Source organism: Mobula hypostoma, chromosome 11 (assembly GCF_963921235.1).
Source record: "Mobula hypostoma chromosome 11, sMobHyp1.1, whole genome shotgun sequence".
Lineage (NCBI taxonomy): Eukaryota > Metazoa > Chordata > Chondrichthyes > Myliobatiformes > Myliobatidae > Mobula > Mobula hypostoma.
The window spans coordinates 46,795,343-46,819,139 of NC_086107.1; the positions used below are offsets into that span (position 1 = coordinate 46,795,343).

The window sequence follows — 23,797 nt, forward strand, 5'->3', positions numbered from 1 at the left end:
GCATTAAGAAATGATACAATTTGTTCCTCCAGAATGATACCACAGAAACACAAGACAAATCAAGACTAAAAAAAACTGACAAAAACCACATAATTATAACATATAGTTACAACAGTGCAAAGCAATACCGTAATTTGATGAAGAACAGACCATGGGCACGGTAAAAAAAAACTCAAAGTCTCTCGAAAGTCACATCATCTCACACAGACAGTTGAAGGGAGAAACTCTCCCTGCCATGAGCTGCCAGCACCACAAGCTTGCCGATACAGCATCCTGGAAGCACCTGACCACAGTCTGACTCTGAGTCCCTCTGAAGATTTCGAGCCTCCAACCAGCACTCCGACACCGAGCACGGAGCACCATCTCTGCCGAGCTCTTTGACCCCGGCAACAGGCAATAAGCAAAGCCAAGGATTTGGGGCCTTCCCCTCCGGGATTCTCGATCGCACAGTAGCAGCAGCAGTGAAACAAGTATTTCAGAAGTTTCTCCAGGTGTTCCTCTGTGCTTCTCACGTCCGTCTCATCAAATCAGGATTGTGCGCAGCCCCTATTTAAGAAATACGATATCAATTCGGAGCAGCCGCATGCGCCGCGTCGCGCCACTATCTTCTCCTCCCCTCTGTGTGTATAGATGTTGCAGCACCCCCAAGAAGCTCACAGACTCCACTGTTGATTTTGCAGCATCGACAATGACTAGTTTTAGGCTATGGCTGACGCATAGCATGAACAGAGCTTTTTGTCAATATCTAGCACCCTCTTCTGCACCCCGCTATTTTCCTCCACATATTGATCCCGTTATCATATGCATGCCCCCTGCATTTTGAAATATCTAATCCTAACTTCTCCATATGCGTTAAGAAAATGTTCGTTAGGCCTGCACCTGTTGTGTCAAACACTGGTAGGAAACCGACAAAATGCTCACTAACAGTAGCTCCGACATTTACTTGGCATGTGACAATGCGCAGTGTCACAGAGAGCTGCTCTATGTGTGCAGCGTCAGTGGTGCTGTCCATTATCACTGAGTAGTAACATGATTGTTTTACTCTCTCTGTTATCGCTTCCAGTGTCTTGTCTCCAGTAAGTGTGATTAACTCATTTTGTATGGTTTTCCCCATGTAGTGGTCAGCAATCTCTTTTTTCTCTGCTCATCTGACATGTTCGTTCATCACTGAGTCGAACTCAGCAAGCAGCTCCACCAGACCTAGAAAGTTCCCATTATTTGGTTCATGTAGGGTGGAATTGTGGCCACGGAAATCAAGGTTTCATTCTGCAAGGTGACAGACTATGGCAATGAACTTCTTCATTACATCATTCCAGTGTTTTTTTTCCAGCCTTTGCATTTCTTGATACGTGCTGTCAATGGCACTGTGCGTTCTTAAGCGCGTTTCCAGCTCACGCCGGCTATCCATGTTGGCACAGTGCGCATTTGACTTCTCATGATCCTGGAGTGTGAGAGTGAGTCGCTCCCACACTCTGAAACCTCCACAAGTGAGACTGTGATTTCGCTTGTCAAATAGGGTACAGCAAAAACAGAAAATTGAATCAGATGATTCTGAGTACACTAACCATGACCTACTAATGGTTTCTCCATTTTTCATCTTCATAAGATATCTGTCCTTGGTAAAATGACAGCTCTGTGGATAATCAATGTCCTCCAACTGAACGGGACTTCTGCTAACAATGTCAATCCATTGGTCACTAGTAATATGCTTTGGCCAATGTGCTGGATCGGTCTCTGTGAATGTTAGTGGGGCTTTCTCTCTGTTTGGTGTGCTGGTGGCGGCATCTCCCTCACCTGTCTCAGTTGTAGGACTGTCATCATGCTGTGGTGCTTGTTCATCAAACAAAGTTTGGTCATCACTATCACCATCTGTTTGAGGAGAATTGTTCTTCTCATTTCCATTGCTCTGATTATCAACATCTCCTGTACCGCTTACACTGTCACTTGGCACTGCAGCCCCATGCTGTGGCGATGGTGCAGCAGCAACTGCAGTCGGCGGGCCTTTCACAGATGCTGGACCAAAGAAAGATGTAACTTTTGAGAGACTATTTAGACGTTTTGTTTTGTCTAATTTTTTCCATTTTTCAACACCACTAGGATAGGAGCGTTTCATTTTCGTCTCATTGAAAAGTAGCCTTCTTTGCTAGGAGCAATGTTTACAAGTGAAGTAAATATTTTAATGTATTTCTCAGATGTCAGATGTGTTGGGCACGTGGCCAAGTGGTTAAGGTGTTCGTCTACTGATCTGAAGGTTGCTAGTTGGAGCCTCAGCTGTGGCAGCGTGTTTGTGTCCTTTGAGCAAGGCTCTTGAGCAAGCCACACATTGCCCTGTGTGAGGAGTGGCGCCCACACAGACTTCCAACTTGCGCATTGTAAGGCATGAAGATGCCCGGCGCAGGCCTCTCATGGTCTGAGTCGATGTTCCTTCCTCTCCCTCAGATGTCAGTCAGCGAGCGCCCACTGGTGGTTCAGCTGGCAATAGCAGGAGAATATTGTGGCGTCTGGGAACTGTGCATTAAATTTTTGCATGTCAGTCGGAGGCCCCTGGGAGCATGGGGCCCATTTCAGTTGAAACGGGTGAAACATAGCTAAGGCCGCCTATGAGTGTGTTTATTGTCAATTCTTTCAAGTAAAATGCAGATGGGTTATTTATTTTGTGGCAATACACACAAAATGCTGGAGGAACTCAGCAGGCCAACCCGGTTAGGGATTAAAGTGCAGTCGATGTTTTGGGCCGAGACCATTCAGCAAGAGCGTTGACTGTATTCATTTGCATGGTTGCTGCCTGGCCTGCTGAGTACCTCCAGCAATTAGTGTGTTACTTGGATTTCCAGCATCTGCAGATTTTCTCTTGTTTGTGATATTTCTTTTGTGGTATGATTATACATTTTAAACTACGCTCTAACTAGAGTGCCCCACCCATAAAAATGTTTTCCTCCTCTAAAATAGGATGTTCAGGTTATTATTTCAGTTATGTTTGTTAAATTTATATAATTGAGCCTCTTATGGATTTGGTTGACACCAGTCAAAATTTGTCATAATTCCAGATTGGATTGTGAAGTGGTTTTTGTTTGTTGTAGCTTGTCTTGATGAATTCCTCTCCCCTCTCTGCCCGTTCTTACCCCTTCTTTGGCAATTCCTTGGGGTTGAAGCTAACTTGCAACCCCTGTACTTCTGAGGTATTGTTGAGGCCAATGTGGTACCTGCAAACTCTACCCAGGTGGAGTAGGAGGTGCTTGCTTTGACAGCTTGGTTAGTTGGACTGGAGGTATTATACTCCTTCCAGATTTGACCCTGGCTTTAGCCTACTCCCAAAGTCACTGGACTCTAACTGATTTCCCTGTTTTAACTGGTAAAGGGTGAGGAATTCTCATTAAAACTTTAATTTTGCACCATTTTCTTTTTCTCAAGATGCTCTGTCTCTTATTCTACTCTTTCGCAACCCCATACCCTCTGAAATATCTCCAGCTCTTCAATTTTGGCTCTAAATCATTTGCAAGTTTACTCACTGCATGGATAGTGGTTGCATTTTCAGCTGCTGAAGTGCTCACATTAGAATTATCTCAAAAAATTAGGGAGACATGGGAAGTGTTTAAGTGTTAATATTTCAGAGGGTTGGTGGGTTTATAGAAAAGTACAGAAGGGGTGGACTGAGACCATGGCAAATCTGAAAATCAGAAAATAATCTAAAAATAAAGTAGTACTTAAAATTTTTTTTGGGAGGTTTTACTTTATTTGAGTAAAAGAAGATCTTCTTTTGCATGTCACACCACTGGCGTTTTGGGCAGCAATGAAAGTCCTCCATCTCTGGTAGTGTTCAGGGCTTCCTTCATCGTGTCAGTAGCTTCATCTCTGTTTACTGTCAGTCATGCAAGTCCCAGCTGGAGTCTCAGGAATACTGTCGCAATCCAAGGATTCTTCATTGCTGTTTCAAACAGTTTTGTTTGATCAGTCAAGGTTGTTAGCCCTGAGCTGAACCCCTGAACCTGGAGGATCAGTGGACCACTCTTAGTCTGGCTTCTACCCTTTGACCTGTATAACATGGCTGATCCAACAAATAGCCAATGCTTAAAACCCTGACTTCAGCTGCTGTAGTTCTCCAGGTCATTAAGGCACATGAATCTCCAAACCACATCAACGTTGGGGTCCTTTTGGATGATTTGAGAAAGTAGCCAATGACTTAATTTAAGATTCTAAGTCATTTGTATGTTTTCTGTGATTTCATGTATTGAATTTGGAACAAAATCACTCCTTCAGAATACCTTGGGAATATCTTTCCATTATTTCACTATATAAATGCAAGGATTACCAATTACTATTACATTTAGAATTGAAAAGGCTGCACGCAGTTGTTCAGAAATCCTAATGCTTGTGCACCATCTACACTCTAAAGAGTGTGAGTTAGTTTGTGTTATGTGGCCAAAGCTGGGGATCCAATGTGAGAAAGTGTTGGGATACCCATCGTCAATCTGAAATTGCTTGGGTTCTATTCCCCGTACTCTTTCTTTGGAAAAATATTTTAATACTGTGTAACATGTGAAACAAAGAAATGGAATTGCTTTCATGTTAATAGACGGGCATCCAATAATTTAGAACATCTGTGAGGCTTGCACCACCAAAGTCCCGAGGATGCCAGGTTATCTGAGATTTATATGTTAACAAAAATGACGTTTTCTTTCGGATTGGCATTAAAAATACCTTTTTGTTTCAAATAGAAAATCTTATCCACAGTACAGCACTGAGGTAAGCAACTGTTAAATTGACTCTGGCTTAGCAAAGCTCCCATATTATACAGTTTGGGTAACAGAAATAATTACAACAGCAACCTTCACTTCTGTCTACAATACAATCTACATTCTCTTGTCTACAGATCGGGCAACCAGCGGGGCAGAGAGTAAAAACTTCCCAGACATTATGGAAAATAGCATTTTGAATAGCTCTCTAGGAATGCATCCCTCCTGTATTGCAGGGGTGTAGTTCAGTAAGATGACTATCAAATAAAGCAAAGATGGGACCTGTGCTGTAGCCCAAGGCTGATTTAAATATAGGTGTTCCCCGCTTTTCGAACATTTGCTTTACGAAACCTCACTGTTACGAAAGACCTACATTAGTACCCTGTTTTCACTAACAGAAGGTTTTACCGCTGTTATGAAAAAAGCAGTGCATGAAAAATGGCAGCATACGAGAAAAAAAGCAGCGCACGCCCCGAGCAGCCAAGCTCCTCCCCCAGAACTGCATTCTAGCTGCCATTGCTTAAACACGTGCTTTATCTTGATTTATTTTGTGCATCCGTTAGCAAGATGAGTTCGAAGGTATCAGAAAAGCCTAAAAGAGCTCGTAAGGGTGTTACACTTAAGTAAGTGCTATTGACAGAGAGGACAACTCCGAAGAATCTTTGCGAGAGATCTGGAAAGACTACAATATAAAACTGGCAATCGCCAACATTGGAGATGCTCTTGATAGGCTAACAGTCTCGATGGTGTTTGGAGGAAACTATGTCCTGTGATGAAAAACCAAGTTATCAGAAGATTGATCAGGAGAGAGATTAACGAAAAGAGATACAGTTCCGAGTTTTGACAGACCGGTTGCTTTGAACCTGAACTGTTTGAAATTTGATGGACAGGCGATACCCCAGCAGGGGGATAAAAGGAACAGGTTCGCTAAGGCAAGACAGACGCCACGAGATAACGAGACCCTGGAAAAGCGGTGTGCCCCCACATGTTGGTGGATTTTGGAGGTCTGGTCGCGGGACCCACCATTGACGCACAGGGTGAAAAGGTACGATCGGCGGGAACCTGGTGTGTGTGTCCGCCCTTGCCTGGGTGCCGGGTTCACCACGGAAGAACGGTCGTATCCGGAACAGAGGGGTCACAGTCGGTGACCGCAGAGGACAGTAAAAGGGTTCGCCCGAAAGCTAACTGCGAAGAGCAAAGGTCTGTTTGAATCAGAATTTGCATATTCTCTCTCTCTCTCTCCAACAGCACAACAGCGATTACTGCGAACTGTACTAAGCTGAACTGAACTCTGCGTCACTTGAGACTGATCATTTTACCCCTAGACTGCGATAGAGCTTGATTGATTCCTATTTTCCTAGTTCTGTGTACATGTGTGTTTTATCATTGCTAACCTGTTGCATTTATATCCTTAGGATTAGAGTACTGTGTTGCTTATTTCTTTAATAAAACTTGCTTAGTTCCAGTAATTCAGACTCCAACTAAGTGGTCCATTTCTGCTGGTTTGGCAACCCAGTTACGGGGTACGTAATGTAAGTGGGGATCTCGTCCGCGATTTTGAACGCCAAATTTGGGACTGGGTAAATTGATTGGGTTAAAATTCCCGAAAGAAAGAAAGGGCAAACAGCAGAAATGGAGATTGAGGAATTTCTAAAGGCGCCAACCTTGGAGGCATTAGAGGATGCCAGGAAAGCGGAAGTGGCAACTGTGGCCAAACGGTTGAATCTTTTTAAGGGGAAGTCGACAATGAGTAGAGCGGAGATGCACAGAGCTATCATAGAGCACTATGTATCTAAAGGTGTGTTTCCCCAAGGGGAGCTGGAGGTGGTATCTATGGGCAATCCTGGTGGAGAAGCAGTACAGCTGCAAATGGGAAAATTGAGACTTGAGCACGAGTTCCAGGTAAAACAGCTGGAGCGAGAAGAAAGGGACAGGCAGTTAGAACACGAAGAGAGAATAAAACAGCTGGAGCGAGAGGAGAGGGACAGGCAATTGGAGCGAGAAGAGAGGGACAGGCAGTTAGAGCGAGAAGAGAGGGAGAAACAGAGGGAAAGGGAATTTGAGCTGGAGAAGTTAAGGATGACGCTAGCGCAGTGGCCCTTGCCGAACCAAGGTGGAGGGTTCAGGGCGACCCAGGAGGTTAGGCTGGTTCCCCCATTTGAGGAGGCCGATGTTGATCGGTACTTTCTCCATTTCGAAAAAATTGCTGCAAGTCAGGGCTGGCCGAGGGATAAGTGGGCTGTTTTGCTTCAGAGCGTACTTAAAGGGAAGGCTCAACAAGCTTACTCGGCCTTGTCCGCAGAAGATGCCCAGAGGTATGATGTGGTGAAAGAGGCGATACTCAGGATTTAGGAGTTGGTCCCGGAGGCATACCGGCAGAGGTTCCGGAATGCGAGGAAGCAGTGGGGCTGCATGTATTTAGTTTGCCCGTGAGATGCAGATGTATTGTGAGCGTTGGTGCGCCTTGAAAGGGGTCAGTGGGGATTATGACAGACTGCTACAGCTAATACTGATTGAGCAGTTTAAAGGTTGTGTCCCTGAAGGTATGAGACCCTACCTAGATGAGAAAGAGGCAGACACCTTAGTCGCAACTGCTAAGTTAGCGGATGAATACGTGTTAACGCACAAAGCGAAGTTTACCCCGAGTAAAGGCTACCAGAAGGGTAGTCAAGAGGGTGGGGAGAGTCCGCCAGAAAAGTCAGAAAGTAAGCCGGGGACTAGTGAGAGGGATAAGGTTGACCGGGAGCAGTTTGGTAGGAAGTCTCCTGGGGTCGTATGCTATAATTGTGGGAAAGCCGGACACTTTGCATCCAGGTGCTTTGCCCCAAAGAAGGAGACGGGGAAAGGAAAAACGATGGTTCCGACTGGCTGTATTGAGCTGGTAAACAAACCGCTAGGGGAGAAGAGGTCTGATAAAGTTCAGGAAGGGTGCTAGGGGTTTATCTCGGCCAGATTGGTGTTGGTGAAGGAGGGATTAAACCCAGTTCCAGTACGGATCTGGAGAGACTCTGGAGCTTGTCAGTCATTGATATTAAAGAGTGTGTTAGACTTTAGTTCAGAGACCCAGACTGGGGAGATCAGGGTGAAAAAAGGCATTGGGAAAGGGACTGAAGCAGTACCTTTGCACCAGATACACCTAAAAAGCGACTTGGTGTCCAGACCGGTCACGATCAGGGTGAGGCCCGAACTACCGATGGAAGACGTGGAGGTCTTACTCGGTAATGACCTCGCCGGCAGAGAGGTGTACCCAGCAGTAAGATTGACAAGCCAGCCTGCCAGCATTGAGGCCCCGCCCACGGACTCACAGGCTTATCCCGTTTGCGCAGTGACTCGACGCATGTCCAGAAAGGCTGCCAAAGTGAATATAGATTTAGCTGAGACGTTTTTACCAGCCTTGTGCCAGGAGGGGTTAGAAAGTGAGAAGCAGCGTAGTGAAACGGAAGTTAAGGTAGACTTATCGTTAGCAAGGAAGGAATTTATACAGGCACAGGAGCGAGACGAGGAGCTGATCGTTTTGACGGAGACGGCTGTCTCCAAAGCAGAATTAAAAAGGGAGCCAGTGGGCTATTATGTGAAGGAGGGAGTACAAAGGAGGAAATGGAGACCAAGTACCGTGCCCGCAGATGAGGAATGGGGGGTGGTGCCAAAAATTTATGGGGATGAGATTTTTAACCTGGCCCACAAGATATCCCTCGGTGGACATTTTGGTGTGAGGAAGACAGTCGATAGAATCGTGAAAGAGTCTTACTGGCCGCACAGGAGGAAGGATGCTATTGACTATTGTAGACGTGAGCTAACACAGTTACAGGCTTTTAACATGTTAAAAGCTTACCACAATCAGAAAACAGATCTAGTTGTTGGTGTCATCATGAAAATTAATGAGGCTAGGGTGCCACCTGATAAGGGGAAAACCCATTTTGAAAAGATAAGTATGGTGCCGACCAGATGGGAGAAGTCTATTGTTTTGGCCAACTTTGCTGATGAGTTCTCTCCCTTAACCCCCAAACAGAGCAAGCCATTGATAAAGCTAATTAACCGGCACGCACATGTATGTCCGGATGTCCCAAGGCGATGCAAAGAGCCAGGACATGGTGTTGTTGTCACATCAGGTCAGCCTAGTGAGCAACACCCCTATAGGATGATTAATTCAGTGACAAAATGGCTAAAGAACGCAGAAGCGTATATTGGCGATTTAGTGGTCTGGAGTGACACGTGGGAGGAGCTGTTTAAAAACCTGTTTGAAGCCAACTTGACAGTGAACCTCGCAAATAGTGAATTCGGCCACGGAAAGATCACTTATCTGGGATTTGTGGTAAGACAGGGGCAGCTGGCACCAATGCAGGCTAAGGTGCGGGCTATCTCTGAAGTCCCCACCCTGACAGACAAGAGAGCCCTGAGATGGTTCTTGGGGATGGTGGAGTACTATCGGAAGTTTTGCAAAAACTTTGCAGATATTACCCTCCCTCTTACTAAGCTCTTGCCAAAGAATGCTAAGTTTGTGTGGGACGACCTTTGTTATCTTTGTCCGCGACAGAAACCATTGAGAATTTACACTGATCACAACCCATTAGTGTTTTTGGCCACTATGAAGTTTGCTAAGTTGGAGCCTGGTCTTAGAGGATTATTAAAATAACACATATAAAAGGAACGGAAGGGTGATGGCTGACTGTCTGTCAAGGTGTTGACAACTTAAGGTTCTCTGTATTAGCTGAATAACTGATGACCCTGTATATTAGTGTGTATCTAATAATGTATTCATGCCTATAATTTTTACCCTGGTAAAAATCCTTTGAAGGGTAGGGGTGTAACGAAAAACCAAGTTATCAGAAGATTGATGCTGATGAGAGAAATAAGAGAGACAAATGCAGAAACGTTCAAAATGTTAATGAGAGAGGAGAGAGATTAACGAAAAGAGACACAGTTCCGAGTATTGACAGACTGGTTGCTTTGAACCTGAACTGTTTGAAGTTTGATGGACAGGCGATACCCCAGCAGGGGGTTAAAAAGAACAGGTTCGCTAAGGCAAGACAGATAACCACGAGATCACGAGATAACGAGACCCTGGAAAAGCGGTGTGCCCCCACAAGTTGGTGGAGTTTGGAGGTCTGGTCGTGGGACCCACCATTGACGCACAGGGTGAAAAGGTACGATCGGCGGGAACCTGGTGTGTGTGTCCGCCCTTGCCTGGGTGCCAGGTTCACCGTGGAAGAGCAGTCGTATCCGGAACGGAGGGGTCACAGTTGGTGACCACAGAAGACATAAAAGGGTTCGCCCAAAAGCTAACTGCGAAGAGCAAAGGTCTGTTTGAATCAGAATTTGCATATTCTCTCTCTCTCTCTCTCTCTCCAACAGCACAACAGCGATTACTGCGAACTGTACTAAGCTGAATTGAACTCTGCGTCACTTGAGACTGATCATTTTACCCCTAGACTGCGATAGAGCTTGATTGATTCCTATTTTCCTAGTTCTGTGTACATGCGTGTTTTATCATTGCTAACCTGTTGCATTTATATCCTTAGGATTAGAGTACTGTGTTACTTATTTCTTTAATAACACTTTCTTAGTTCCGGTAATCCAGACTCCAACTAAGTGGTCCATTTCTGCTGGTTTGGCAAACCAGTTACGGGGTACGTAGCAGTCCCGAAGCAGTGAACAATTTTAAAGGCTTTGAACCATCAACAATAAATACGACATTAGTGAGCTTGGCTAAGGAGGCTGGGTTTGTGGAAGTTGACGAAGATGATGTTGAAGAGGTTTTGGCATCCCATGACCAAGAATTGACAGATGAAGAGCGGATGCAATTGCAAGAGGAAAGGATAACAATCGAAATGGAACGCAGTAGCGAAAATGAAGTCGTCCAAGGACTGAACGTGAAGCAGTTGCATGAGATTTTCGCTGCAATTGACAGCACTGCAATGATTGCAGAAAAATCTGACTTTAATTTTGAAAGGGCACATAGGTTTAGGGCAGGTTTGCAGGATGTTTTGAGTGCTTACAAAGAACTGTATGATCTAAAAATGCGCGAGGCTCAGCAGTCAAGTACACTCGTTTTTCAAGCCTTGCACATCAGCCACAGCAGACGACGAACCTCGACCTTCAACATCGAGGCGGGCAGACATAGAAGATGACCTGGCTGCCCTATTGGAAATAGACTACGATGATATGACACCCCAGATTCCTCTACCTCCCACCACCCCAACTTCCGACGACTCAGCCTAAAACACCATCCCGATTCCTGTACGTGAAACTACACTGTACATACATTATTTCTACTTTATATAGGTTGTGTATTTTGTGTCATTTAGTATGATTTGGCAGCCTAATAGCTTAAAGGTTACTGGAGAGAGTGCTTCCACCAAGAGCACATGCGTGAGATTTTCACTGTGCTAGACTGTGCTTCAATTATTGCAAAAAGTATTTCTATTTTATATAGGCTGTGTATTTATCATATCATTCCTGCTTTTACTATATGTTACTGTTACTTTAGGTTTTATGTGTTATTTGGCATGATTTGGTAGGTTATTTTTTGGGTCTGGAAACGCTCAAAAATGTTTCCCATATTAATAAATGGTACTTGCTTCTTCACTTTACGACATTTCGGCTTACGAACCATTTCATTGGAATGATCTACCTTCCGATGGCAGTGGAAACCTGTGTGGCTTCTGGCACGTTGCTATACGGCAGCCATATAGTATAGAAACATGTCCTTCAGTCCATCTTGTGCCAAGATGCCCATCATAGCTCATCCCATTTGCCTGTGTTTGGTTTGTATCCCTTATACATTTTCTATCCATGAACCCGTTCAAAATGTATTTAAATTGTTATTGTACCTGCCTTAACAACTTCTGTCCGCTTGTTCCATATACACCTGACTCTGTGAAGAAGTTGCCCCTCAGGTCCCTTTTAAATCTCTCCCTTCCCATCTTAAACCTATGTCTTTCTCTCTGATTCCCTTTCCTTGGGAGAAAGACCAAGACCAAGGTATGGCATTCACCATATCCATAGCCCTCATGATTTTGTCCACCTCCATAAGGCTCCTCTCAGTCTCTTTGGTTCCAAGAAATAAAGTCTTAACTTGGTCAACCTCCCCCTATAGCCTCAGACCCACATCTACTGGGGTAACACCCTGTTAAGTTTTTAATTGCTGTGCTGTAGATATTTCATCTTAGCAGTTCTGTAAGCAGTCTGTTCTGCTGTCAGCCTTTTTTGGGTATGGGCTGAAATAAGGGGCTTTGCTCTTCAACTTAGGAATGTGGTGTCAGCCAATCAGGATGGTGGAATTGGGAGAAGGTTCTAGAGAACGCTGGGCAAAGAGGATTTTTTTTGAGGGGCACAGGTGTGGGTCGACCTCTTTTTGGCGGGAGCTGGGAGCAGACAGGAGGGAAGATGGCTGAGGATGCTGTCCCTGTTGCACAAGGTGCTTTGTGCAGATCAATGGTTTCAAAGAGGAAGGCCCAATCCTCCCGTGGGAGAACCCATTTGTTTGAGATGGATTTCGAGCGACATTTGGAAGGTGGTGTGTCCTTTCACGCAGACTAAGGGTCCAGCACGTGAGTTAGACAACTGCAAGATGAGCTCCTACTTATGTGCACATTTGACTGTTTAGTTATGATGGACCCTTTTGTTTTTTTTCTTTAATGATGGTTAGCTTAAGTTAACATTCTTAATTATGTATTCCTTGTAATTGTATGCAGTGTACGGTCTGTTATTTCTTGGCAACGACGAGGGGGTGGGGGGCAGTAAATCACACAGTATTCACACAAACTGGGGTTTGGGTGAGTGAGATATCCCAATCTCATGGGTTTAGCAGGACCAAAGTTGCATACACCCTAGACGTACGGAGCCTGAGAAAGATGGTTTCCTTGCGCGAAGTCCAGTGACTGTTAGCAAGGGGCCAAGAAGCTGAGTTTCCAGAGGAGCCCAGCAAAAAGGGGTTTCGTTGCCGGGGCTATCATCCTAGATTGAATTCATTGAACATAGTGTGATTGCCCTGAGAATTGATTAAGTGGGTTTGTGTTTAAGCCTGTCTTTAACTACTGTCCGGGAAAGTGATTAAGATACATGATTGTGGACAGCGCAGGGATTAAGCGCTGGTGCAATTCAGAGATACTGCCCGTATCTGATGCTTGTGTTCTGAGCAGGGTGGACACCCGCAGCCCAGATGAATAGAGATTGGTAGAGAGTTCAAAGGGGCCAGCGGCTGATATGGTGAGGTTCTTCAAGGCAGAAAATCCATTGGCCACATCAGCTAATTATCTGCAAGCTCTGAAAGATGCTTTTGGCACTGCTGGAAGTACAGCCGATCTTAGGAAGAAGTTTAAAGACACGCTCCAGGAGGAAGGAGACAAGTTGTCTGCCTACATTTTCAGGTTGGGGAAGCTGCTGCACTGTTTGTGCCACAAAGGGGGCATTCACCTGTCTGAGAGAAATTGATTGCTGGAGCAAGTTGTGAAGGGCACATTGTCACATGACATAATTGCTCTACATATTCAAATGACCCACAAGATGTGGCATTCTCCATCTTTTACTGAATTACTCATAGAAGAGAGGAGGAAAATGCAGTGGAGGAGTGGGAGGCCTCTGTCAGTGGGGCACAGTCTTTGGTAGTAGCCTCTGGCGCTAAAGTGACCCCTGATGCCACACAAACAGGGTTTTGTAGGATGTCGGGAAAGATCTGAGGGCCGAGGTATTTCGGATGATATCAGTTGGTGCTGCCACCAAGCCTGACTAGGCCGATAAGAAGTCAGACCCACTGGTGGGACGTACCAAGGTGAAGGCTGCTGCTGAGCGGTGTCCCGTGACCAGGGAAGTGACCAGTGTTTTCTGTTACAACTGTGGAGAAGATGGACAGTTCAAACGGGAGTGTGAAGGACAAGAAAATCTTAGGAAAGTAAATCAGCGGTTAAGCAAACAGAGAAGAAAAAAATTAAAATGGAGGGACCCAGTAAAGGAATGGGCTGACATTTCAGAGAGGAAACATTCCTGTCAGTTTATTAAGAGAAATGCTAAAGTATCAAACACTATTCCTGAAGGTTCAGTGGTATCAAGCTCTGTTGTATCCATAACGGATTGAAGGTGTTTATGCTGGAGCCATACTTGACACAGGTTCTCAAGTTACTTTGCTTTATAAATCGTTTTACAAGCAGTATTTGACACATTTACCTTTGACACCACTCAGTGCCCTTGACATTCGGAGGTTTGTGTTGATGAGTACCCATACGATGGTCACTTCTCGTTGAAGCTGGAGTTTTCGGAAGCAGATGTTGGAGTAACTAAGACTATTGACACACCAGCGTTGGTCTGCCCGGATCCAGTTGAAAGGGCTGGAGCTTCCATTCTAGTGGGAACAAATGCTGCCATTGTGAGAAGGCTCCTGGGAGCATGCTAGGAGAGAACTGGAGAGAACTTATTGAAAACCTTGTCCATTCACCCTGTGCTCAGAGCTGCTTTTGAGAGGCTGAAAGTTTCTCCTAAGCAGGATGATGGACAGAAACAAGGAACTGTGTGTTGCATCCAGTTTAAATCTGTCATGCTATGTCCTGGAGGAGGAGCTAGAGTAACAGGATCCCCCAAATTTGCTGGTGCGGCCAAGGAATGGAAAAGAAAGTTAACTGTGAAGATGTTGGGATGCCAAGATGTATTTTCTACAGATGAGTCTGATATTGGTTACACCAGGAATACTTGCCACACTATTGGAGCGACTGAGGACACCCCTTTCCGAGAGGTCTTGCCGGTTAGCACCAGTGGAGGGATGTTCAGCTTCACCAGCCTAAACTGATGGAAGTTAAATTGGTCATGGAGCAGGGGGATCTGAGCTGCTGAAAGACATGAGGACAGATGGGGAGGCATCCTGTAGTAGACAGGAAGGGTCACAAGAAGTGGTTGAAGCTGGAGGAGCTGAAGATGGGATACAGAGGTTTCAGAGTTCGGACGCCTTTAGATAGGCTGGCTTATGATGCACTGGGGAAACAGAGTGTTGCATCCTTCCCCCAGTGAGATATATCACTACCATTCACAAATGGATTGGAGGTCCTGACACCACGAAATTCCTTTGAAAACTGTGTTGTTAATGACAGGTTGATAAGTTTCAAAGTCATGAGGACATGACTATTTTCGGTGGGGGGAGAGTGTAATGCCCTGGTTAACATTTTTACTACTATGCTGTTTTCTTTTGTGTGTGCAATACATTGCCAGAGCCTCGGTGACCAGTTTTTTTCCAAGTGGTTGTCTTGGAGGAAAGATTCTGTGAGTGGTCCCCCACGGCCTTCTCACAGCACAGTTTTTTTTACGAGGCCAAGTTACAAGCTCGACACTCAACACAGCACGGATGGAAAGCGTGCCCGACTGGATTCAAACTGAGGAACCTTCGCTCCGGAGTCCGGCGCTGATGTCACTGTGCGACCAGCTATGCTGTAGATATTCCATTTCAGCAGTTCTATAGAGCAGTCTGTTCTGCTTTCAGCCTGTTTGGGTTTGAGCTGAGATAAGGGAGTTTGTTGTTGACCTTAGCAATGTGGTGTCAGCCAATCAGGATGGTGGAATTGGGAGGTTCTCGAGAACGATGTGTGGAGAGGTTTTTTTTGAAGGGCAATGGTGTTGGTTGAGGTCTTTTTGGCAAGAACTGAGAGAAGACAGGAGGAAAGATGGCTGAGGATGCTGTCCCTGTTGCACAAGGTGCTTTGTGCAGATGAATGGGTTGAAGGAGGAAGGACCAATACTTCTGTTGGAGATCCCGTTTGTTCGAGGTGAATTTCGAGCGACATTTGGAAGGCGGCGTGTGTTTTCACTCAGCCGAGGGTCCAGTGCTTGAAGTAGACAACTGCAAGATGAGCTCCAACTTCTGTGCACAATTGACTGTTTAGTTATGATGGGCCATTTTTTGTTTTGTTTACTTTAATAACTGTTAGGTTAAGTTAACATTGTTAATTATACTTCATTGTAATTGTATGCAGTGTATGGTCTATTATTTCTTGCCAACAGCGATTGCCTGGGGGATGGCGAGGGGGGCGATGTGGTGTCAGTAAATCTCACAGCATTCACACAAACCAGAGTTTAGGTGGGCAAGACATCCCAACCTCATGGGTTTGGCGGGACCAAAGTCGTATACACCCTATACGTACGGAGCCTGAGAAAGGTGGTTTCTTTGCTGTGGAGTCCAGTGGCTGTTATTGAGGGGCTATCGAGCTGCATTTACAGAGACTCCCAGTGAAAAGAGGTTTCTCTAGCAACATACTTATACATTTTTTCTGCATTCTTCCCAGCTTAATGGTGTCATTCCTATAACAATGTACCCAAAATAAACTTTACAATTAAGGAAGTACCTTTTAAAGAGTATGCACTGTTACTAACGTCTGAGACACAACGCATTATTTAACCTTTACTAACCTGAGATGTTAGTAATGTTGACTAAAGTTTATGTTCAAGTTAGTGCTGAGGGACTTATTTAATATTGATGAGGAATTTTGTATCTTCATATTACGTTGCTGAAGGTTTAGTGACTCATCTGAAATCTGTGATTTCAAACAATACAGCATCCACTTCAATCCACAAATCAATCTGTGATCCTGGAGTTGAACAACTTACTGACTTGTGATTTTGCTAGAAAGAATGCCATAACTTGCACTGTAACTTGGATCTGTTTAATTTCTATTTGTAATATGTGATTGAAGATAAACTTACCTCATTTTTCTGTTTGCATTTAGAATCGTTGGATATGACCATTTTTAGAAGTCCAAATAATGTATTATTGAATACGGACATTACCTTGGAATGTAAAGTTACCGATTTTGGAACGCCACTTCTTGACCTATCAAACGTAGGTGTTAAGTGGTTGTATGGATCCCAAAGGAAAGAAATCTATATCTTTAATGCAGGAGATGCTATGGCTAAACGACACGGAGCCAAAATATTTGAAACTGAATTACGGAAAGGAGATGCTTCACTTTATCTTCCAAATATCCAATTAAATGAAGCAGGAGAATACATTTGTGTTGTACTTGTCACTCCTGACAGAGTGGAAAAGAGTTCACAAATTGTGGTCTTGGGTAAGAGATTTCTAAAACATTACCTGTTGTGAACAGAGAACAGCACAGCATAGGAATAAGCCATTTGGCCCATGATGTTGTGCCAAACTAATTAAACTAGTAATTAGCTAGGAAGTTAAGTAATCCCTTCTGTCTACACAATGTCCTTACCCCTCAACTCTCTGCACATTCATGTGCCTATCTCAGAGCTTTTTAAATGCATCTGTCACATCTGCCTCTGCTGCCCCCTCTGGCAGTGCATTGCAGGCACCCACTGCTCTCTGTCTCTTTTTAAAAGAAAGAAAACCTGCTGCTCACATCATCTTTAAACTTGCTCCCTCTCAGCTTTAGGCACTTTGACCCTGGGATAAAGACAATAGCTGTCTTTTCTATCTTTGCCTCTCATAATCTTATAAATTTCCATCAGGTTTTCCCTCACCTTGACACTCCAGGGAAAGCAACCCTAGTTCATTTGAATGGTTTTAATCTGAAACATCGACTGTCCATTTCCCTTCATAGATGCTGCCTGACCAAGCACGTTGTGTGTTGCTCCAAGTTTGTCCATCCTCTCCTTGTAGCCCATGCTCTTTTTCTGAGGCAACATCCCACTTATGTACCCTCTTCAAACCCTCCACTCTATTCCTATTATGGGGACAACCAGAACTGGAAGCAGTGCTCTAGATGTGGCATAAGCAGAGTTTTATAAAGCTGCAAAAGTAACTTATCAACTCTTGACCTCAATGCCTCAACTAATAAAGACAAGTGAGCCATGTACTTCCTTACCACCCTATCAACCTGTGCTGTTTTAAGAGACTGTGGCCTTGGGTCACAAAATCCCTCTGTAGATCAATGTTGTTAAAGATTTTGCCATTAAAAGTGTACTATCCCTTCATATTTGAGTTTCCAAATTGTAAAACTTATTACTTAGCTGTATTAAACTCTACCTGCCATTTCTGTGCCCATGTCTATAACTGATCTATATCCTGCCATATCCTTTGGCAATTGTCTACACTATCCATAATGCATATAATCTCTGCAGAATTACCTATGCACCTCTCCACTGTCTGTTAATTTATTATTTGGAGACTCTGGATCAGAAGGAATAACTAATTTAAAAACTCTCTCATGGAACTGCATTGAATGTTGAACAAGCCAATTATCTTTCAGGAGTAATAGTAAAGGGAAATCCTGTGTTTTGGAGCAATAATTGAAGGAAGGAAAGTGGTACATTTTGTTTATGTAAACATAGCAATATCTTAGACTTGGCTTTAGATATTTATGATAATACACTTCATCCTATCTGACTTAAGGTTGGATTTGCCTTTTAATACAGCTAAGCCAAAGGTGCTTCTATCCACGCAACACATTACCATTCTGAATGGTACAGAGAAATCTGTCTGGTGTGATGCTACGGAATTTTATCCTCAGAAGCATGAAATCTTCTGGGAAAAGAGATCCAGAGGGAAAACTGAGAGATTGGAAAGACATGTCTGCACTGGAGCTGCAGTTTCTAATAATGATGGAACGTTTAATGTTTCCAGTAATATTAGAATTGAACCAACTCTGAATGATGATGGTAATGTATACAAGTGTACAGTGAGACATCAGTCCCTTCCAGACGAACTTTCACAAAAGGTGAAACTCACGGTTGAAGGTATGTTCCATACTTTGAATAAATTGGGGATACTATGTAGCAATATTTGTAACAATGTTTTTTAAAAATGTTCCACTGATTTAAATCAAAGTTTCATTGTTTGTTATTTCACCACATAAAGATATTGGCTGAGAAGTTGAGTCATGCCTGCAAATAAACAGTAGGCTGGCACATTTTGAATTTCTACAGAGACTCTTGGTGACTGCCTGTTAGTAACTTGCTCATTGAATCATTTAACTGTTTGTGCCAATGCAACTGCTGATTCTTTCCATGCCATGAGTAATTAGTTTTGACCTTTATCGTACAATTTCATTTTCTGCACACCACTGTCTATCTTTCCTGTGCTTGATTTGGTTGAGTAAGAGGGGCCCTGCCCTTCTGCCTCTGTCTTCACCAGTGGGTTAGATATTCTTCTAATATGTCCCAAAAATAATTGAGACAGGTTTGCAGGCATCGTTCTAGCCTTCTGTCACCACCCTTACCCAGGGCTAGTTTTTAATCTTTCTATTTTAATATTCAACAGCACAACTTGCAACTGATGTCATTTGCAAATAAGTTTAGTCAAAAGTTGGGATACTGGTAATTCTGAGCCCACCACTTATTCCAGATTATATGAAAAATAACAAAACTACAGAATGGAATTCCCAGAACATGACTTAAAGTGAAAATAAGTTGCACAATTATGGTTTCAATTTCTTGAAAATCTTTACGGGGTTTATGAATGGTGATTTATAATTTGCAAAAACTTGTAAGTGTCTCAAGATGATGAAGTTTATTAGTGTGTCTAAATGCTCATATTTTTGTTTTGGTTTTCTAAGTTTCAGAGCCTGAATCAGCTTCAACAGCAGCAGTGGGAGCTGCATTTGTAGGAGGATTTGTGTTATGTTTCCCGTTTGCTGCAGGACTACTTGCTTGTTGGTGGAGATTTCGAGCAGGTAATATGAAGACAGTGAAATCATTTTGGTGTGTTGCAGTTTGTGCATTGAGTCATAGAAGATGCAGCTAAGAAACTGGCCATTTGGCTCAGTGTCCATGCCAGCTATCAAACACTGGTTTACAAAATCCCATTTTATTTTCCCCAATTTCTCACTAGCTCCCCCCAGGTTCTACCATTCACCTACACTTGGAGAAATTCACAGATTTCATTCACCTATTGGCCTGCATATTTTTTTGTTGATGCGGAAGGAAACCAAAGCACCTGGAGGAAATTCCTGCATCATGGCCAGTGTGGAAACTCCACACAGGTAGTGCCAGAGGTTAGCATTGAACCTGGGTTGCTGGCTGTGAATTTGTATGGCTGTTCTGATTCTTTGAGTGTTTCTTGTATCTCGTCCCCAAATTGGGAAGTGATGATCTTTTTGCTTTGATTACAGCTAATCTGCAGTAATTGTACTCCTCCATTGGTGTTCAACAGAAAGTCTTGCTTGGTGTTTCTCCATTGAATGGAATTTGATACTCTCGGTGCAACCTCCATTTAATTTTGATTTTTTTTTAATAATTATATTTCCCTTTAAACACATTTGAATTTGGAATTGATGCACAGTTCATTTTTATGATGCAATAAATTACATCATTCAATTTTCAAAAATTCCTTTTGGATAATGTAGATTGATTTCCCCAATAAGCTTCTACCCTAGGAAAGTAGTTGAATTTCCTCCAGGTTCACCTGTCATCGGGCACTGTTTTAATAGCACAATGTGGAGCACCACTAAATGTGGCCCATTTCATGGGTTCTTATCCTTTTTTTTTTGTCACTGCATTTGCTGAATTTGCTCTTGACATGAAATGAGCATGAAGGAACACACAGAAAATGCTGGAGGAACTCAGCAGGCTAGCAGCATCTATAGAGAAGAGTAAATAGACAAAGTCTCAGCCTGAAACCCTTCTTCAGGATTGATGAAGAGTCTCAGCCCACAACATTGCTTGTTTACCTTTTTCCATGGATGCTGCCTGGCCTGCTGAGTTTTCCACGATTTTGTGTGTGTTGCTTGGATTATCAGCATCTGCAGATTTTCTCTTGTTTGTGAAATGCTTTATCTGCAGAGGAATTTGGTGGGTAGAGAAAAAAATATGTTCACATATTTAAGAAATAAACTGTGCTAAGTGATGAATTTTCTAGGTTTTTCCTACCTAGATTTCTTTAAGAACCTGCTTTAAAGTTCACCAACGGAAGCAATTAACAGAAATCTGAAATCAGTAGTTAAATTTATCAATCCACATTGATCTGATTGCATATTTGACTGTACATGCATGTATACAAAACAATCATGTATACAATTTTAATGTTAGGGCAATTTCCTCCCATATTGTCCCTCTTCATTGCTTGTACATTGTGATGGAGATACAACATTAAGATTTTTACTCCCTTGGACGTAAGAAATTAAATAAATAAATAAATAAATAGCATTCCAGTGTTTTGGAATAAGCAAATTATTTAATTTTTTAAAATACCCTTAATTCCACTGGAATCAATTTTTGTTCGTTTCACTATTTTAAGCCGTAATGTGCTGAATAATAATGGTACAAACTAATGGAAATTCTGACCTTGTCTGTTTACACTAGTTGTGTCTTATTTCTGTAATTCCAGAAAGGCAATAAAATCTGAGGATGCAAGAAAGTACATTTACATTGTTAAGCATTAATTACTTATTTTGTTTTGACTAGTTCCTCCAAAAATTACTGGATGCAGTGAATATCAAGTTTTGAAACATCTTGAAGAAAGCGTAGTCACTTGGATGGTTAGCTCATTTCGACCTTATGAGATTACAATTGTGATCTACGCAAAGAGGAAGCAGAATGATAAATGTCAGCTTCTGAATTGGAGCAACAAAGATGGGAAAATAAACTGCTGTCAGTATATATCAACAAATGGACCAGATTGTAATGAAACGAAAATCCTCATTCAGTCAGATGACAAAGATGCATCCTTTAGACCACAGATTTCTGAATTTAAAATTAACACACGAAAGATTTGCAGTGTAGAAGTCAGTGTCGGAATATATCCAGATATTTCTCAAGATGATGGGGCGGAGTTAAGTATCCAAGTTCAACATCAAGCACTTAAAGAGCCTATAACTAAGACACTGACACTAGATGTTAAAGGAGGTAAATTGCAAACATTTTCTTTAATTATTAATTGCTGTCTTTTGTGGCTCCATTTTGAATGTCTTTCATTAACATATATGGTATTTGACATTGACGTGGATACACAAAATTCTGGAGGAACTCAGCAGGTCAGGCAGCAACTATGGTGAAGAGTACTGACGGGTCACGGCCCAAAACATCAGCTGTTTTGCCCTCCATAGATATTGCCTGACCTGCTGAGCTTCTCCAGCATTTTGCATGTTTTGCTCTAGATTTCCAGCACCAGTAGAATCTCTTATGTCAATGATATGGATAGTTATGTTGAATACAGTTCTTCATCAGGTGGACTCAGTCATTAAGCATTTAAAACAATTCAGTATTTTTTTCTTTCTTTGCATTTCAGTTTGTGAGATTAATTTTTCATTTTCTCTTTTCTAAGTGCCACCTAAGGTTTTAAACATTTTGACGCCACCTCTCATCAAAGACAAGGAACCTGTGGCTTTGTCTTGTTCAGTCAGTGGATTTAAACCAAGACCATTAAGTATTATATGGCAACAAAAGAGAAAGAATAAAGATTTGGAAGAACTTGGCCGGTTGCAGCTGGACAACACGACAATCATACGCGATGACAAAAGGATGAATTTGAAGGCAAAGCATCACATCAGTGAAGTGGAGCATGAAGACAAAACTTACAGCATTGTTAGTGTATTAGTTATTGTGCCAAATATACAGCAAGACCAGAACTCGCAGTACTTATGTAGCATACTGCACCACTCCACTAACGACAAGCAAGAGAAAGAAATAACCCTAAGAATTACAGGTATACTATTATCTAAGCCTTGCAACAAGAAAGGATCCAGAATGCTTATTTCATTTGGAGGCTCCTCTAATGAATGCATTGTCTCGATGCCATATTTCTCTTACTGTTACAAGGTAGTAATAATGTCACAAGGGAAAAAATTTGAGATAATTTAAGAATATAACAAGCTAAATCAATAGGGTCGGATTGTACTGAAATTAATAAAGTAATTATATCTTTTGTCTTTTTCCAAAGTTTTCAAAGCTATAAGTAATTACTTACAGAAAGTGCCCAACTTTTGAAAATCTGCTCATGTTTCCAGCTCCACTGGGTAGCTGGTGAAGTGAGTAAGTAACACGTTTTTAGAAGAAGATTACTTTTTTGTTTCTGAACTTGTTTTTTCTACAATCAATTTGAAATTCTTTTTCGATCTTTTTATTAATTTCATAGAATGAAAACATAACATAGCAATAATACAAATAGTAGGAGATACATTGTTACAGTTAAAATAAATAATTGTAAGACCAAATAGTGTAAATTGACAAAACTCCCAATTGTGTAGAATAGGAATGAATAATACAAAGCAAAAAAAAAACTGGAAAAAAAACATGAAAAAGAAAAAAAACTAAATTAAAACCCTATCCCAAAAAAAAAACTAAACAGAATTAGTCAACTAAACTAAAGACTTGGGCAGTACTAACAACTTAAAAATGGTAAAGAAGAAAGCCTTAGTGTCGACAACTCCGCACCTCTGAACCAGCAGTACAGAGAGATAAAACAAGTTTGGAAATGGTCAACTTACATCAAATGAAAATGCTGAATAAATGGCCTCTAAGTTTTTTCAAATTTATTGGAAGGGTCATAAACCGCACTTCTAATTTTTTACAAGTTCAAACACACCATAGCTTGTGAAAACCAATGGAATACAGTAGGAGGGTTCATCTCTTTCCAATACAGCAAAATAGATTTCTAGCCATTAGAGTAAGAAATGCAATCATCCTACATGCTGAAGAGGTTAAATAACTTGAATCTATCATTGGTAATCCAAAGATAGCAGTAATTGGGTGAGGTAATAAGTCATAAATTCATAAAGGATGGATGTCTAATGATAACTGTTGGTACTAGGACATACCTTGTAATTTTTTGGCATCCATTTACTAAGACAGCAAACGAAGTGTCACAAATCCTACAGGCTAATTGTATTACTGCAAAGGAAGGTGAACATGGTGGATTTGATTGAACAGAGAATTCCTTAGAAAAGGAAAGTAAATTAAAATGGGTGAATTCATTGATTTGTAGGTAAAGAAATAAAAGTTAATACATAGATATAGTTAAGAGGAAAAAGTATAAAACTTTAAATTGCTATTGATTGTAAAAACTAAAACTATTTGAACAAAACTAGCCACCTTATGACTATACTTATCAAGGATGTTTGACAGTATTTCACACAATTAAAAGGATAAAGGATAGTTTAAAGAGCTCTCCTGAATAATTCTATTTTTTA

General features: G+C 42.2%; 1 protein-coding gene across 7 annotated transcripts in view; it reads left to right on the forward strand.

The window, feature by feature from the left end:
- The window catches only part of LOC134353705 (uncharacterized), a 66,880-nt gene that overhangs the window by 10,506 nt on the left and 32,577 nt on the right, over positions 1–23,797 (forward strand). For all 7 annotated transcript variants that reach the window (XM_063061984.1, XM_063061985.1, XM_063061986.1 and 4 more), the window contains exons 2-6: positions 16,436–16,777; positions 18,090–18,410; positions 19,229–19,345; positions 21,075–21,515; positions 21,934–22,314. In XM_063061984.1, coding sequence (XP_062918054.1) covers positions 16,436–16,777; positions 18,090–18,410; positions 19,229–19,345; positions 21,075–21,515; positions 21,934–22,314 — 1,602 coding nt within the window. The remainder of the gene's footprint in view (positions 1–16,435; positions 16,778–18,089; positions 18,411–19,228; positions 19,346–21,074; positions 21,516–21,933; positions 22,315–23,797) is intronic.